At 29.1% G+C, this 17,096-nt stretch overlaps 1 protein-coding gene across 6 annotated transcripts; it reads left to right on the forward strand.

Moving 5' to 3' along the window:
- Positions 1 to 5,655: 5,655 nt before the first annotated feature.
- Positions 5,656 to 15,900, forward strand: LOC101217286 (probable polyamine transporter At1g31830). 6 transcript variants are annotated; one of them, XM_011653374.2, is made up of 3 exons: positions 5,656 to 6,072; positions 9,928 to 10,077; positions 13,954 to 15,900. In XM_011653374.2, exons 1-3 carry the CDS (start codon positions 5,923 to 5,925, stop codon positions 15,412 to 15,414), a joined length of 1,761 nt encoding a protein of 586 aa, XP_011651676.1. In that variant the 5' UTR covers positions 5,656 to 5,922; the 3' UTR covers positions 15,415 to 15,900. The 6 variants fall into 6 exon arrangements, with proteins under 6 accessions (XP_011651676.1, XP_004144401.2, XP_031738623.1 ...); XM_004144353.3 differs by having other exon boundaries at positions 9,940 to 10,077; XM_031882763.1 differs by lacking the exon at positions 5,656 to 6,072 and adding an exon at positions 9,197 to 9,363 and having other exon boundaries at positions 9,869 to 10,077.
- Positions 15,901 to 17,096: the final 1,196 nt, after the last annotated feature.

The following is a 17,096-nucleotide window of genomic DNA, read 5'->3' on the forward strand; positions in this document are numbered from 1 at the left end:
GTTCAACGTAGCAATCCAACTTTTTTTTTTTTTCTTTTTCCCTTCTACAATAGCTAGAATTGTTGAACTAAATGGTGATCAAAATGGGTCAATTTTTCATTTATACAAATACAATTCTTTTGACAATTGCTGCCTTTTGGTTCGAGACTTTTGGGTCAAGAACAAGATTGGATAATGAATAGAGAATTTTAAAAAGATTATATGCAATGGATTTGGATCATAAATAGAGAATTTTGAAAAATCACATGCATAATACTTCTCAAAAGTAAGTTTTTATGCTAATTATGAATCCACGAGTAAAAAGATCCATTGTTTAAACGAGTCAATAAAAAATTAAATTTTAGTTTTGGTTTCTATATTGATTTTAGCCATCAAGACCAGCAATTGAAATAACTGAAATTGGCTAAAAAATGTGTTATTCGTAAGATATATATTGTCCATCAAATTTGAGCAATGAAACGAATTAAAAAAACAAGAAATAAGAAAAATAAGAAAGAATAAACAGTTATCAAACACATTTTCTGTTTCTTTTTTTCAAGAACCAAAAACAGTTATTAAACACATTCTTATTTCTTGTTCTAAAAAAAGAAACAGAAAACAGAGAACAAAAATGTTACCAAACGGGCTCTTATATTTTTTCTTTCTTTTCTATTTCCCTCTCATTCTTCCTTTCTTCTTTCTTCTCACTTGCTTTGAAATTAGAATTTATCATTCTAATTTAAACACTTTTAAAGATTAATCTACTATCCATGTGTTTGAGTTCTTAGTTTCTCCATTTTATTCATTCCACTTCAACTTCATTTCGTTGGACCCTCTTCTCGTCAGTCACTCAAATGGTGGTCTACAAATGACGCTAGGTACTTCCAAACAAAGGTTAACTTGGTTATTGGAATGATGGTCCACAGTTATGATTATATAGCACGAGAATATGGGATGATTTCAAGTTTATATTATGTCATCTTGTGATTACACTTAAATTATGACTTTAAAAAAAACTAATATGTTTTTGTTACCAGGATAAATTAATTCAAAATTGTGGGCTAAGGGTGAAGGCTGTTGAAAGTTTCAAAAAAAGAAAAAGAAAACGTTTTAAAGGTCCATTTGAGTTGGAAGAATAGTTGAAACCTGGAGGGTTACCCAACGACAAGATGTAGCTAAATTAAGAAACAAAGGGAAGAGGAAGGTCGAAGAGAAAAGGGAAAGGGCTTTGCATACGAGAAAAAGGGAGAGTGAAAGGAAAAGTAAAAATAATAAATATAAAAAGTAACCTACTAAAATCAATAATATATCATTGCAACTTGAATTAAAATTTGTCTAAATGGATGGAGGAATCATTTAGAAGATTTTACAAACGTGAGAGACCAAGTGTTTCTTTTGAAACTTCGAGAACCAAATAGACACTAACCCCAAACTTCATGAACCAAAGATGTATTTTGGTATTTTGCTATGAGTTAGATGTGTTATTTGCAATTAGGGTGATTATTTGACTAGATGTCCAATTTTCCCATAGCTCCGCGAGGATCCTCCCGGATAGAGCAAGGATTCACAAAATGAAGAAGGGGGTGAGAAAAAATACAGTAATTTAAAAGGGAACGGGGATGGCCCAACACCCTGCCTCGTTGTCCGTCCCTCGTACTCGCTCCCAGTTACATTTTATTTATTTAGTATAGTTATATAAGGTTTTATTATTATTACTATATAAATAATGCATTTAAATCAAGTTTGATTGTTTATTGGTGAAAGATAATAAGAGTGTTTAAATTCAATTTTTAAATTTAGATTATATATGTGTGAATAATATGGTTTATGTTTATTTATTTCTACTAAAAAGTTTATTAGTTTCTTTGACCAAAATTTGACTAAGTTATCTTTAAATTCAAATTGTGATATATAACTAACAATAATAAGCAATTTAGTGATAGGTTTAATTATTTAATTAGATTTTTTCTATATTAATTTCTTAATTTTTTTAAAAAAAATAATGAGAAAAATTCCACACGGGAGACCCAATCCCCGCAAATTCCACGTGGGATCCCCATCTTCATCCTCGAGAATTTCATGCGGGGACGAAGAATGGTATCTTCGGTCTTGCCCCATTCAATGGACATATTTATATTCAACCAAACCGCCACCAAATCGACTATGGTTGATTTGGTTAACTATTAATGTATAAATGTTGATCAATCGATTTAACTCTAAGAAATATATTATGAAATTTCTCAATTTGAAATTTTCCTAAACAAACATCGATCGACCCCTCTCATTCTTTGACCAACCAACTTTCGTTTGATCAATCAACTCAATTTTCTAGTCTACCATTCTCACCCATAGTTACAATTATATGAAAAATTGTCTAAAGCTAACACTTTAATTAAGCTTTTATATTTAAAAAATAGCACACTTTTTTTCAAAGTTGTACTAGTGCTTCTTCTTGGCCAAGATGACCACCAGATTTCACTATAATCATTTGAAATTCAAAATAGATGCTACTACGCAATTACAAAAAATACCCTTATTTAATAAATAAAAAAATTCCTTCACCTTCGATTTTTTTTCAAAGGGTGAAGGATTTTTTTAAAAAAATAAAATAGAGATTAATTACATAAAATTTAAAAAGGATCGTTCCCTAAACCCTAAATTATTGACAAAATTATCAAATTATGAACGTTATTAAATAGATTTGAGTGAAAAACATACTAGTCAGATAAAATAAGAAATTATCAAACAAATTATAAAAATAGGAAAGTGCAATAATAAATTTATAAAAGTCATTAAGTAATAAATAATAATAGTGCAAAATTAAACCATTAAAAGTATATTGACCAAAATTGAACAAAGATCAAAATACAAACACTGAAATCATATTTTAATCTAAAATAAAATAGAAGGGCTGATTTGGAAAAAAGAAAATAAAAGCTAAATATTTCATATATGTTTCTTTTTATAGACATATGCTCGAATTTAAATGAACCCAATAATAATGATATGGAAAAATTAAAAGGAAAAAGATTGGTGAAAATGAGATGGTTTAGGTGGTGGTTTCATCCTTTTTAGCGTTTACACGGTCAAATTTGAAAAAGAAAAAAATAGGGGAATGTGTCTCTTCAAAACAACCATTTTTTTCCAATTTTATTTTAAAATCACTCTTTTTCCAAATTACTTAACATGAGAGAAATAAGGATTAAATCTTCTAGAGATCTCAAAGTGACGAATAATGTTTTTGCTTGTTTATATCATCATGTAACTTCAAAACTACGTGCATGAGTTTTTAATACCTCTACAAATGAGGAGATTTTAATGGATACATAAGAAAAACACAGCTTAGTAAATTAATATCAAATATTGAATATTATTAATTATAAATAAACTGTTTAATTATGCTTCTCTATAAAACCAAATTTGGTAAATTCAATACATTATTAATTATCTCTTACGTTTAAAATCTAAAGAATATTGTCACTAGAGATCCAAAATAGATATTAAAAAAAGGTCAATTTTGAAAAGAGAAAAGGATGGGATGATAAATAAACTCAAGCTTCATCTTGATTTTATTTGTATTTTTGTCTCCTTGTAGGACCAAATTACAAATAATTTCAAGCGTGACAAGAAGAACACAACACACGCTTGTACTTATTAAACACAATTATTATATAACAAATAATAGAAAAGAGTCAATTTTGTAAATAAAATAATCATACAGCCAGTCCAACCACTCAACACACACTCATTATTGATCAAAAAAATTGTTCTGAATTAATAATTATTCTGCATAAATATTATTAAATCAGCCTACTTTATAATTTCCAGTATTCCATATTTATCACCACTCAACTATACACATAGTTATGAGAAACTAAATAAATGCATTTTAGTTTTTTTTTCCTTCAAAATATCAAGTTCAGTAACTTTCTCTTTCCCCAATTAAAATACTCCCAATAGGTTAAGAAGAATATATTTGATTCACACATTAAATAGTATTGTTGAAAAAATATATAAAATACTTCAAACATACATTCACATCACCCTGCTTGAACCATATGTTTTTCTTTTTCCCTACTTTTTCTGATTCAACATATGTGTGAAATAGAGATCACAATGAAACATTATTATTATTTGTATTTAAGGAATTTGGGCACATTTTGAACACTCGAAAGATCAATCGTGTGGTGTAAGGTGAATAATGGAAGAATCTGGGTCGTTGGTTGGTGGTCAAAAAACAACGTCTACTTCTTTCTTCTTCTTTTTTATTTTTCGAATTAAAAGCTACTTTTTTGTAATAAAAAATATATTTTTTTCAATTTCAGGTAGTAGATAGGGCAGCACGTGCGAAGGAGTTGTTGTAGTCATTTCCATATTTAGATTTAGTCGGTACTCAAAAGAATTAAATAATAGTATTAAATTAACTAATTTAATCAAACAACACCAACTCACCCCTCAATATTTAAAATTTCCAATTGTTTCTCTATGCCATCAAAATATATTTTTCTTAGGTTACAATGTTGTATTTTTAATAAATTTTAAATCAACCATAATATTTTTATGGACAATAAATGAGTTCCTCCAACTTACAATCATCATAAAATTTAGACTCACGAATGATAAAGAAAAAACGAATTATAAACTCATATAATTATCTAATTATATAAATTTAAGAGTTAAATTTTTAATTTAAAAAGATTTAAGGATATAATTGTAATTATTATTTAGCTTGGTGTACTTGCACTTTGCTTTTATTTTTATTTTTATTATTTTATTTATAAATATTGTTTTTCTAACCTCCCCACATTAAAAATGTGTACAAACTTTTTGACTCTTGAAAGGATCTTCTGACTTACCATATAATTTTATTGAGATTTTTTTTTTTAAATGACCATTATTATTAAAGAAAATAAATGTACTAATTATTCGGATTTGCTAAAATTGTGGGCTTTAATTATACAGATCTAACACAATAATAGTCAAATGCCTCAACAAATTTTCAATAAAGGGTGTGAAGAAGGAAGACATAAAACCCAAAAATTGGCTCCAATCACACCAAAAATACACCCTTCCACTAAATTAATTTAATTCATTCTAATAATAAATTTGGTATATGTATCTTGTGTTTTTTTTTTCAATTTAGTATTTCCTTTTCCACATCGGAAACCACTATTCTTTTTATTTTCCCAAAATATTCATATACTTTCTTCACTCATTTCTAAAACCAATCTTATTCTGTACAAATTCACCTTTTATAATTTAAAGATTTTTATTGTTATTCTTTTTTATAAAACAATGTTTTTTACTATTTTTATACAAATCTCTAGTAGATAAACATTTAAGTGTGTTTTGTAGTTTATTTATCTAGCATCTCATCAGATTGTTTAATTATAATATTGTTTTTAAATTATTTAATATTTTAATAACTTTTTACGTCTGAAGTCTATCGTTTGCAAATATGTTTGCTGATGTTGAAAAGTTAGAATAAAAAAAGAATTAACTACTAAATTTAAGATTAGGGACAGAAATGATAGTTTAAACGTTACACGTGGGTTATAGTTAAATTAAAGAAAATGGATTTAAAACTTAAAAAAGAGGTGTGTTTAAGAGTCCATAATTGGTTGTTTGTATCGTCCAAATTGGCCATAGAATATATCATTTTTAAAGATTCCTGTAAACCCAAGCAAACTAATTGCCATTGCTCCACAAACTTTCAAATCCCCAACTTCATCTTCCTTAGCTTCTTCTTCATTTCTCAATTCCTCTCTGCTTAATTAATTACTCACTCACTTCCTCTCTCCTCTGTTTCTCTTCTATATATCCAAAATTCTAAACCACTTCTCTACCCTACTTGGATTTCAATCATCAATTAAAAGCTTTCAACAAACTCCTCCTCTCTCCATATTCACACACACATATATATATATATATATATATAATTTCATGAAGACGACACACCAACAGGAACCGCCGATTTCTGCTCCCCAGATCCCCTCGGCGGAGCTTGACCAGAAGGATGTCCAACCTCACTCAATCGCCGCCGTCGCCGCTTCCCCGTTGAAACCGTCCATCGTTTCCGATTCCGACCACCAGGTAACAAACAATAATTATCGCTACTCATAATTATTGTAATTTAGAAAAATCAAACTCCTTTATTTGCCGATGAGATTCTTGTTGTGTTTGTTTTGTCCACCGTTGGGAAGATGAAATCTGTTTGAGAGTTAGAATTTGAGATTTGGAAACCATTTTTGTTTCAGTGCGGACCTAACCTAGCTATGAATTAAGCACCTCATGCTTATTGCTTTAGAGACGTTCTATCTATTTTCTCTCTTTTCTTAAAAAAAAAAAAATCATTTATTATCTTTCGAGATAAATTATTATTTTTGTCTTTTCAAAAAATTAATATTATTTTAATGAAGTCAAATTTGTCTTCAACCTTTCAATTTCAATGATTTTGAAAAAGGGTTAATAAATTATTTCGTTTATTTTTTCAATCTAGGAAAGGTTTATTTTAAACTTTATATATTTTTATTAGTTTACTTATTGTTGTAGTTTATTGTAATTTTGAACCTTGAAAAGGTAATAATTAATTTTTTTAAATGGTACAGTAAGGAAGGATTCAAACGTAAAAATGATAAGGACTAAAATAAACTAAAGTCTAAATTATATGGAATGGAACAAAACCGTATTTGAATACATTGTTTTTAAAAAATAATTGCGAGTATTGTGTGTATATATATATATATAATTCAAACAAAAATGATAGAATAAAAAACAAAATTATTACATTCAACATTTTTTTGTCTTTTGTGTTTTATTTTTTCTTTTACTTAGTAGTATTTAAGTCAATATTATTCAAATTTAGTATTTGTAATTTTAATGCTTTAGAAAACGATGAATTTTTAAAAATGGTAGATTTTACAAAAAAAAACTTACGACCTCTAACAAATTCTATCATTGATAGTCATTGATATGTTATAGTGATAAAAAGACTATCAATGATAGAATCCAAAATTTTGGTATAGCTTGTAACTATTTTAATTTATTTTGCTATTTTTAAAAATTTCCCTTAAAAACATAGTTCATTTAAAGATAAATTCATGGAATCTTATAAATAAAATATAATATATGGATGAAAACTTTTCAAAAATAAAAAATGAACAAACTATTCACGTCCATAATACAAAACTAAAATTAATTCACATCTGATTTTTCTATAAAAGAAATATTTTGCCGGATGTTCGTACGATAGATTAGTTAAAAATTATGGTAATTGTAATGGATTACCATTTGAGAAATAATAATTAAGGATATAGCAACATTTTAAAAAAATTGCAAATATAGCAAAATTATCGCTGATAGACTTGTATCACTAATAGACTCTAATGATTTATCGGTGATAGACCAATTTTTATAACATGGTCTATCAGTGATAGACTCTATCATTGATAGAATTTGACCAATTTTGCTATATTTGCATTTTTTTAAAAATATTGTTATATACTTAATTATTTTGAATTTAATGGCTAAATTTGCAACTATCCCTAAAAATTAGATTAGATACGTAAAAGTATTTCTATTTTAATTTAGACAATAGACATTAAATACGGATACTAGTGGATCCAACAAATTTATTAATATTGGACTTGAAGTTGTAACTTAGAAAAAAAATATTGGAAGGGAACTTACGAGTTTAGTGATAGTTATCACTAAACTGTCGATATTAATATACTTTATTTATACATATTATATAAAGATAACAAGGTCGAGAGAATTTTACCACTCAATCTATATGACGGTTGGCCTTCTTCTTTACGAGAAGTGGTAAATGGGAACTAAAGTAAAAATGGGGTGCTCTCAAGAAAATGAATATATTTTTATTTATTTATGTTCGGCACCACTTTGTAGGTAATTAATTCGGTAAGGCTATGATTTTTCTTTTATTATTTATCCACAAATTCAGAAGATGAAAGTTATAATGTCTTCCCATTCACTTTTTAAAATAATTTAAAAAATTAGACTATTATTATTGATATTATTATTGTATGTGTTAGATACCAAGGGGGTGATGCTAATTGCTAAATCCCTGATTATTGGTAGTGCCTTCATTCTTTTAATATACATTAAATAATAGTATTTTGGTTATCTACAATTTACTTACATTGCATCTCTTTTAAACTATAATAAATAAAATAAAATAAATTTTCATTTTCTAATCATTTATTAACTTTTGTTCTTCAATTTGGTTTCCTCAACACTAAACATCAATGGAATAATCCACTTTATGTATGTATAATATATATTTAAAAAATGTCTTTTAATTTATATCTTTATATTATATGCTATATATATGCAATTTGAAAATTTAAAACTATTGGATTTTAAAGATTTAAATTTATTTAATTTTTAATAAAATCTCTTCTATAACTAACATTTTAAATAATGAATCTATTTACTAAATATATCAAAATTTATTTTCTATAGTACAATTATGACCATTTTTCTATTTATTTCTTCATTTTTAATCTCATCAATAATATTATTAACCAAATTAAAAATTAACCATGATAAATAATTGCATCCATGATAATACAACATCAGTACACTAATTGAGTAATGTTTAGATGCATTTTATTCTAAAAAACTTTACCTTTTCTATTAATAAAAAATAAGAAAAGTTTCTCTTGTGATAATAGATAAATTATGATTTGATAGTTGGATGATGCATTTTATATTTTAATTATGTTCACACGATAACGTGTTAGATTTACGATCTAAATCAAACATCATGGATAACAAAATACATTAAAAAAATACAGAAGGAGAAAAAGTTGGTTGACTAAATATAAATTTTAGAAGCTAGTATAAACGTATTTTAACTAGCAATGAAGTGAAGTTTTAGATTTAAGTTTGATAACGATTAAATTTTTTTTGCCTAGAATGATCCAAAGTAAAGTGGTATGTATGTGTCATGTGTGTATTATATATATAAAAAAGAAGTGGTTCAATGAATGGCACACAGATATTCAGAAGTGGAACACCTTGCAGATGCAAGCCTGCAAAGCAAATACTCTTTCATTTCGAAAATGCCACATATGACTTTTCCTTTACGAAAACAAAGAGAATTAAATTAAAGCTAACTATTTCTCTTATTAATATTATTATTTATATATATATATAAACATAAGAATTCTAAATTCTAAATTTTCAACATCTTTCTTTATTATTTTTTCAAATTTCTTTTCTTTATCTTAGATTCTAAACACCGTCGTGATATTGTAATTTTGAGGCCTCATCCGCGGTAGTTTTCTCCGCTTTCTTCCACCGCGGAGGTGCTATTGCAGTAATGCACCCCTCTCCTCCACCCATCGATTTTCCTTGATGGTTTGTTCTCTCTTCTGCTTAATTCTTCTCCTATTCTTTCCCTTATCGATCTTACCTCAAGATCCTTTCAATTTTCGTATAAGATTGCGGTTTCTTTCTTTCTTTTTAATTTTTCGATTCTAGGTTTTTTGGAATGGGATTCTCTGTTTAGGGGGGGGGGGTAAGATTGCGGTTTCTTTCTTTCTTTTTAATTTTTCGATTCTAGGTTTTTTGGAATGGGATTCTCTGTTTAGGGGGGGGGGGGGGGGGGGTGGGGGGGGGGGGGGGGGGGGAGTGTTCTTGTTGTTTTTTGCAACGTGTGAGAACGGCATCTAGATGTAGTTCGGTGGTTTCTGATTAGTGTGAGTCATGAGTTCCATATGTATTCTGCATTCCTAATCTGTTTTTCTTAATTAATTACTAACTCACTTCTTCTCTCCTCTGTTTTTCTTCTATATATCCAAAATTCATTCCTAATCCTAAACCACTTCTCTACCCTACTTGAATTTCAATCACCAATTAAAAGCTTTCAACAAACTCCTCCTCTCTCATATTCATATATTATATATATACAATTTCATGAAGGCACACCAACAGGAACCGCGGATTTCTGCTTCCCAGATCCACTCGACGGAGTTTGAGCAGAAGGAATTCCAACCTCAGTCAATCGCCGCTGCGCCTCACTGTAACGGTGCCAAGGAGGAACCCCTCATCGTTTCCGATTCCGACCACCAGGTAACAATCAATAATCGCTACTCAAAATTTAAATTTAGAAAAATTAAACTCGATACGATTCTCGTCTTGTTTGTTTTAGTTTGCGATTTTTTATTGTTTAAATTTAATTAATCGATCCACCGCTGGGAAGATGATATCTGTTTGAGAGTTAGAATTTGAGATTCGAAGACCATTTTTGTTTCAGTGCGGACCAGAATTAAGCACCTCATGCTTATTACTTTAAAAACAGTCTATCTGTTTTCTTTTTCTTTTTTAAATTTTATATCATCCTTTGAGATCAAATATTATTTGTGTCTTTTAGAAAAATTATATTATTTTCTTGAACTCAAATTTGTATTCAATCTTTCGATTTCAATGATTTTGAAAAAAGGTTAATAAGTTATAACATAATTTGCTATGGTCCATTTTTTTCATTTGGTTTATTTTTGTATCCAGGAAAGGTTTATTTTAGACTTTAATATTTTTATTCCTATATTTTCAAAAGGTTTAATTTACTAATGGAACTTTTGAAAAGTAATAATTAATTTTGATCACTTAAAATGAATATAATACTAAAATGATCCTTTTTAATGGCATAAGGACCAAATGATCCAAAGGTAAAATCATGAAGTATGGCATGTATAGATGTAATTCAAATAAGAATGGTGAAATAAGCTCTCTCAGCGGCAAAATATTTGTACGTTCTTGTAGATTGACAATTATTTGATGAGAATCAAAGGCTATAATTTATATGAGATTGTAAAAGTAGTATTAAAAGTATTTTTTTAAGCAAAAGAAAAAGAAAAACAGATATATTGAAACTATTGGAAAGAATGCTTTTATGCGATACAATTTCATTTTTTTCAGAGTGTAACACTTGTGAGACTCACATTTTAACTGTCGTGTTATTTTTTAAAAAATAAAAATAAAAATACAAAAATTCATTTGTAAATTCACATTTTAAAAACACTAATGTTTCATTTTTTTTAAAAAAATACAAACATTGTTTAGTACCAAGAAAAGTTTACAAGTGTACGAAACGTTTTATTTTATTTTATTTTTTTCTTTTGGGAAATTCGATATGATGTCTTACCTAAATTTTGTATTCTTATGTCTTTTATTTCTATTTTCTCTTTTACTTGAATAGTAGTATTTCGGTCAATATTATAATTTCATTTGAATGATTTAAAAAACACAACCCAATAAGTATAAATTTGTTGAATCTTAGAAGAAAATATAATATGTGAAATGGATGACTACTTAAAAATCAGATTAGACATTTGAAAGTATTTCTATTTTAAAATTAAAGGAGTGGGTTGCTCTTTTGCATTCTCTGCTCCGTAGGTGAAGATAAAGTTATAAAGTTGGATTTCATTTTTGGTAAATAATTGTCTTCCCATTCACTTTTTAAATAATAAAAAAATTGGACTATTATCATCATCATTATTATTATTGTTATTATTATTATATATGATGCTAAATCCGTGTTTATTGGTAGTATTTTGGTTACCTACTATTTATTACTTATACTTTGCATCTCTCTTAAACTAAAATAAATAAATAAAATAAGACTTCATTTTAATAATTTATTAACTTTTGTTTTTTAATTTGGTTTCCTTAGAACTAAACATCAATGGAATAAACTTCTATATATGTGTGTATGTATATATATATATATATTAAAAAATGTCTTTTATATCTTTATATTATAATATTATATGCTATATATGGAATTTGAAATCTAAAACAGTAAGAGTGGTTTAAATGTCTTTTTGTTAGTTTTCATTTAACTTAATTTAATTTAATAAAATGTCTATTTTAGTTACAAAATTTTAAGCAACATTATAATAATAGCAAAATATTAAACTATTTACAAAATATAACAAAAAAATATTAAATTATTTACAAAATATAAAATATAACAAAATTCATGCTCAAATTAAACTTTTCTCTATATTTTATATTTTTTGATTTTTTTTTGCTATTTTATAGCAATTTTTCATTTTTCTCATTTTTTAATCTCTATTTTAAAATCAATTTTTTGGGGGTGTAATTTTCACTTGCTTAGTGATTATAGCTAACCTATATACATTGTTATATATTTTAATAGACGATGAGAGTTATTTTAAAAAGTTTGGAAACTAAAACATTACATTTTAATAATTGAGACACAAAAATAGACATAAACTATTTTGAAAGTCATAATTCTATACATTTCGTAGATATTTTTCTGATTCAGAATCATGACCATTTTCCTATTTATTTCTTCATTTTTAATCAAATCAAACAAATAATTGCATGCACTCTAGTAAAACATTAATCCACAGTGAATGAACATGCACTAATCCATGGTCGAGTGATGTTGGGATGCATTTTAATCTATCTTCAATTATGATTGGATAATTGGATAAGAGTGACATATATATTTTTTCCAATTATATACACACGATAAAGTGTTAGATTTATCCTCACATTTGGTTAGATATCGTCTTATATAAAAGATACATGAAAAAAATAATACAAAACAATAGATTTTGTAAAAAAGGTGGATGACTAAATATAAACTTTTAGAAGCTAATATAAACATATTTTAACTAAAGAAAACTTAGATGAATGAAGTTTGATTCTCAAAACTCATAATTTTAAATTTCCCCCTAAAAGATTTAATTAATATAAAAAGTCAAAGTTCAAATATATTTCACTACTCTAACAACAAATAGAAATGGCGGAATAAACTCCTTGGTATAGTATTTTTTTTTTACACAACCTTTTTTTTTTTTATGAGTTTTGTTTCTTTAAAATTTACTCTCCAAACTCTAAATTTTCATTTATTTCACTTTCAATTATCTGGCGATATTGTATGTTAAGTGACTTAAAGTAACAATGAAGTGGAGTTTTAGATTTAAGTTCGATAGTGATAGAAAAAAATTGAAATTTATCCCAAGAATGATCCAAAGTAAAGTGGTATGCATGTGTGTGTATATATGTGTGCTAATAAAAAGGAGTGGTTCAATTACGTGGCACACAGAGATTCAAAAGTGGAACACCTTGCAAATGCAAAGCTGCAAAGCAAATACTCTTTCATTTCGAAAATGCCACATTTGACTTTTCCTTTACAAAAACAAAGAGAATTAAATAAATACCTTTTTAACTAAATTAAAGTTAACTATTTCTCCTATTAATATTCTCTTTTATTTTTATATATATATATATATATATAAACAAAGATAACATAATAATTATAAATTGTAAATTTTCAACATCCTTCTTTATTATTTTCTCAAATTTCTTTTCTATATCTTAGATTCTGAAACACCGTCCTGATATTCTAATTTTGAGGCCTCATCGGCGGTAGTTTTCCCCGGTTTCTTCCACGGCCGAGGTGCTATTGCAGTAATGCATTCCTCTCCTCCGGCCAACGGTTTTCCTTGATGGTTTGTTCTCTCTTCTGCTTCCTTCTTCTCTTATTCTTTCCTATATCGATCTTACCTCAAGATCCTTTCAATTTTCCTATAAGATTGCGGTTTCTTTCTCTGTTTTAAAATTTTCGATTCTAGGTTTTTTTTGGAATTTTCGTAATCTTTTGGGGTGGTTCTTGTTTTTTTTGCAATGTAAGAGCGGCATCTAGCTGTAGTTTGGTGGTTTCTGATTAGTGTGAGTCATGAGTTCGATATGTATTTTGGAGACGTTAATCATAGGGAATTACTCCCTATGGCTGAAATTAGAAGATGTAGGTTGGAGACTTTCTTTGTTTACAAATAAGAAGCATCCTATTAACTGATTGGAATTGAGTGACTGAGAATATTGTGTTTTTCTTGTTTCTTCTGTATTTGAATTTGAATATGAGATATTGGTTTTAGCTTTCTTTATCATGATGTTGCTTTGTGGATTGAGCAGAAATTGAGGACTTCGCCAGCCAGACAAGCTTCTGTTTCAATGGGAGAGATAAATCGTGCAGAGTACGTTTCGGTTGGCGAATCACCTTCTCCTCCAGTCGTCAGTAATGCAAAGAAAGTTTCTGTATTACCACTTGTGTTTCTCATTTTCTATGAGGTTTCAGGGGGTCCATTTGGAGTTGAGGATAGTGTTGGGGCAGCTGGTCCTTTGTTGGCTCTTCTTGGATTCTTGGTTTTTCCACTTATATGGAGTATTCCTGAGGCATTGATTACTGCTGAGATGGGGACTATGTTCCCCGAAAATGGTGGTTATGTTGTTTGGGTTTCTTCTGCATTAGGTCCATTTTGGGGATTTCAACAGGGTTGGATGAAATGGCTTAGTGGAGTTATTGATAATGCTTTATATCCTGTCTTGTTTCTTGATTATTTGAAGTCAGAGATCCCAGCTCTTGGTGGAGGTCTTCCAAGAGTTGCTGCAGTCTTGGCTTTGACAGTGATCCTCACTTACATGAATTATAGAGGATTAACAATTGTTGGTTGGGTTGCTGTAATCCTTGGTGTTTTCTCAATCCTTCCTTTTGCAGTTATGGGACTTGTGTCTATTCCCAAGCTACGGCCGGCTAGATGGGTTGTAGTGAACCTAAAGGATGTTGACTGGAATCTGTATTTGAACACTCTTTTTTGGAATTTGAATTATTGGGATTCTATTAGCACATTGGCTGGAGAAGTGGAAAATCCAAACAAAACCCTCCCCAAAGCACTTTTTTATGCCTTGATTTTGGTTGTTCTTAGTTACTTTTTGCCTCTTTTAAGTGGGACAGGAGCCATTGCGCTTAATCGCGAACTGTGGACCGATGGCTATTTCTCTGATGTTGCTAAAATTATTGGAGGGGCTTGGTTGGGTTGGTGGATCCAAGGGGCTGCTGCAATGTCGAATATGGGAATGTTTGTGGCTGAGATGAGCAGCGATTCTTTCCAACTTCTTGGAATGGCAGAACGTGGTATGTTACCAGAGTTCTTCAGCAAACGATCTCGTCATGGGACACCATTGATTGGGATACTATTCTCAGCCTCAGGTGTTGTTTTGCTTTCTTGGTTAAGCTTTCAAGAAATTGTGGCGGCAGAAAACTTCTTGTACTGCTTTGGAATGATTCTGGAATTCTTAGCTTTTATCAAGCTAAGGATTAAACATCCAGCTGCATCTCGGCCATACAAGATTCCTGTGGGAACCGCTGGATCAATCCTGATGTGTATTCCTCCAACAATATTAATATGCATAGTGTTGGCTCTTTCAACAGTAAAAGTGATGATTGTGAGTCTAGCCGCTGTGGCAATTGGCTTATTGTTGCAGCCCGGTCTCAAGTATGTTGAAAAGAAGAGATGGCTCAAATTCTCTGTTAGTGCTGACCTCCCTGATCTCCATTTTGCCAACCGAGACCGGCCAGACACCTTAGTATATTAACAGGACTTCACTGATCATTTGGTTTCAAAGAAAGGAAGACTCACGCAGAGACGATAAATGGCGCATTGGAGATCAATATCAGTTGATTCAATGGCAAACTGAAGATCTTGTAAGTTCTTTCTGTTTGATATGTGCTTAAGTTGTAGCATAATCACATTTATCATCCTAGTTTTAGAATGATATTGATGATAAATATAAAAATGAAAAAGAAGCAATCTCAGTTCCTTAAATCAAGCATCAATTAGTAACACTGCTTGTTGAGATGTCTTATGGGTTAACGTTCGAATTCAACAATCCACTGTCCTTAAACTATTCCACTAAAATGTCCATCTCTCTCTGACTAAACAACTTCTCGGACCAAACAACCTTACTCTTATGCCGAAAGCACCAAGGTGATAATTGGTGTGTTGGCTCTGTAGTGTCACGTGAAGTAACTATGGTCATCCTAATCCCATTGAATAATATACATTGCTTATTCTTTCAAAACTAGAACTTAAAGTCGAACGTTCTTTTGCATGTTTTAATTAATTAATTTATTTCGTCCTCCTGTTTCTCTTCTTGATGATGTCAAATATTTGAGTTCAAACAACAAGATTTTAACCTCCAACTTCTTTATCATTCACCCATCGAACTATGTTTAGGTTGACTTATTGCCACTGCCGTATCTTGCTATTTTTAATGGCTGGATCCATATATATGTATTTGTTCCATTTTTGACATAATGCCTCGACGAATTCCATCACAGTCAATTTGTTAACAATTGACAATGGGTGGTTTAGCATAATTCAAACATAAAATTTGTATTATTGATTTCGAGATTGAGATTCAATTTCTTTTTTCATGCTATATATTATGGGGAAAATAATTGTAGCATGCGTATAACATTAGTTTTTCATATGGTTATATTTATAGTAATGTGAAATAGCCTTTTTAACTTAGGGTGGTGTCTATCTTTGTACAACAATTTGTTGGTATGTTTACAAAAGGCATTGAAATTCCGTGAAGGAATTAAAAAAGTTAAAAAAAGAAAAGAAAAGAAAAGCTGTTTATACTTTATAGTAAGCTTCTGGTTGAATGAAATGTTTACTCATTTTGGTAACATTTTAAAATTCTCTTGGGAAAAGAAAAAGAGATTAAATTATACACTCAATTGGGTGTGTATACTTTCAAATTTGTTAATAACACCATTGAAGTGAAGTGATTTAAGATAAGATGATGTTTGAGTTGCTATATTTTCAAACTTTATAAGGGTATTTGTAAGGAAGCCAAAAATACTATAATTCAGTTGGTAAGGGTACAGTGTTTAAACAACTTTGAAATTTTAACTAAACTTCTAAACTGTGGGTGAATACGAATATAGTATAGCTTAATAGTAATTGTGGTTATTTTCATTTAAGAGTAATTGACATGACACGTGGATAAGAAAATAGTAATAATAATATATAGGAAGAAGGCTGAAATTGGAAAAGGCAGCTCAAAAAATGGGTCATTTTGGTGAGATTCAGTAGAGATTGAAGACAATAGTAGGAATCCTTTTCTGTAAAATTATGATATTTCTCAATCAAGGACAAAATCAGCTTTTCCCCCACAAAAGAGGGAGTCATGTCCTGACCCTCAACACTATGATATTCTCCCTTTCACATTGAATCATTGATAATTCAACATCCAAAAAGCCTCTCCTT

The sequence above is a fragment of the Cucumis sativus genome, chromosome 3, assembly GCF_000004075.3.
Source record: "Cucumis sativus cultivar 9930 chromosome 3, Cucumber_9930_V3, whole genome shotgun sequence".
NCBI classification, from domain to species: domain Eukaryota; kingdom Viridiplantae; phylum Streptophyta; class Magnoliopsida; order Cucurbitales; family Cucurbitaceae; genus Cucumis; species Cucumis sativus.

Bases quoted from the DNA above. Each gene is read 5' to 3' on its own strand.
- LOC101217286 (XM_011653374.2), top strand. From the start codon at position 5,923: ATGAAGACGACACACCAACAGGAACCGCCGATTTCTGCTCCCCAGATC. The intron at 6,073-9,927 runs GTAACAAACAAT...AATTTCATGAAG, and splicing joins TTTCCGATTCCGACCACCAG to GCACACCAACAGGAACCGCG. The intron at 10,078-13,953 runs GTAACAATCAAT...TGGATTGAGCAG, and splicing joins TTTCCGATTCCGACCACCAG to AAATTGAGGACTTCGCCAGC.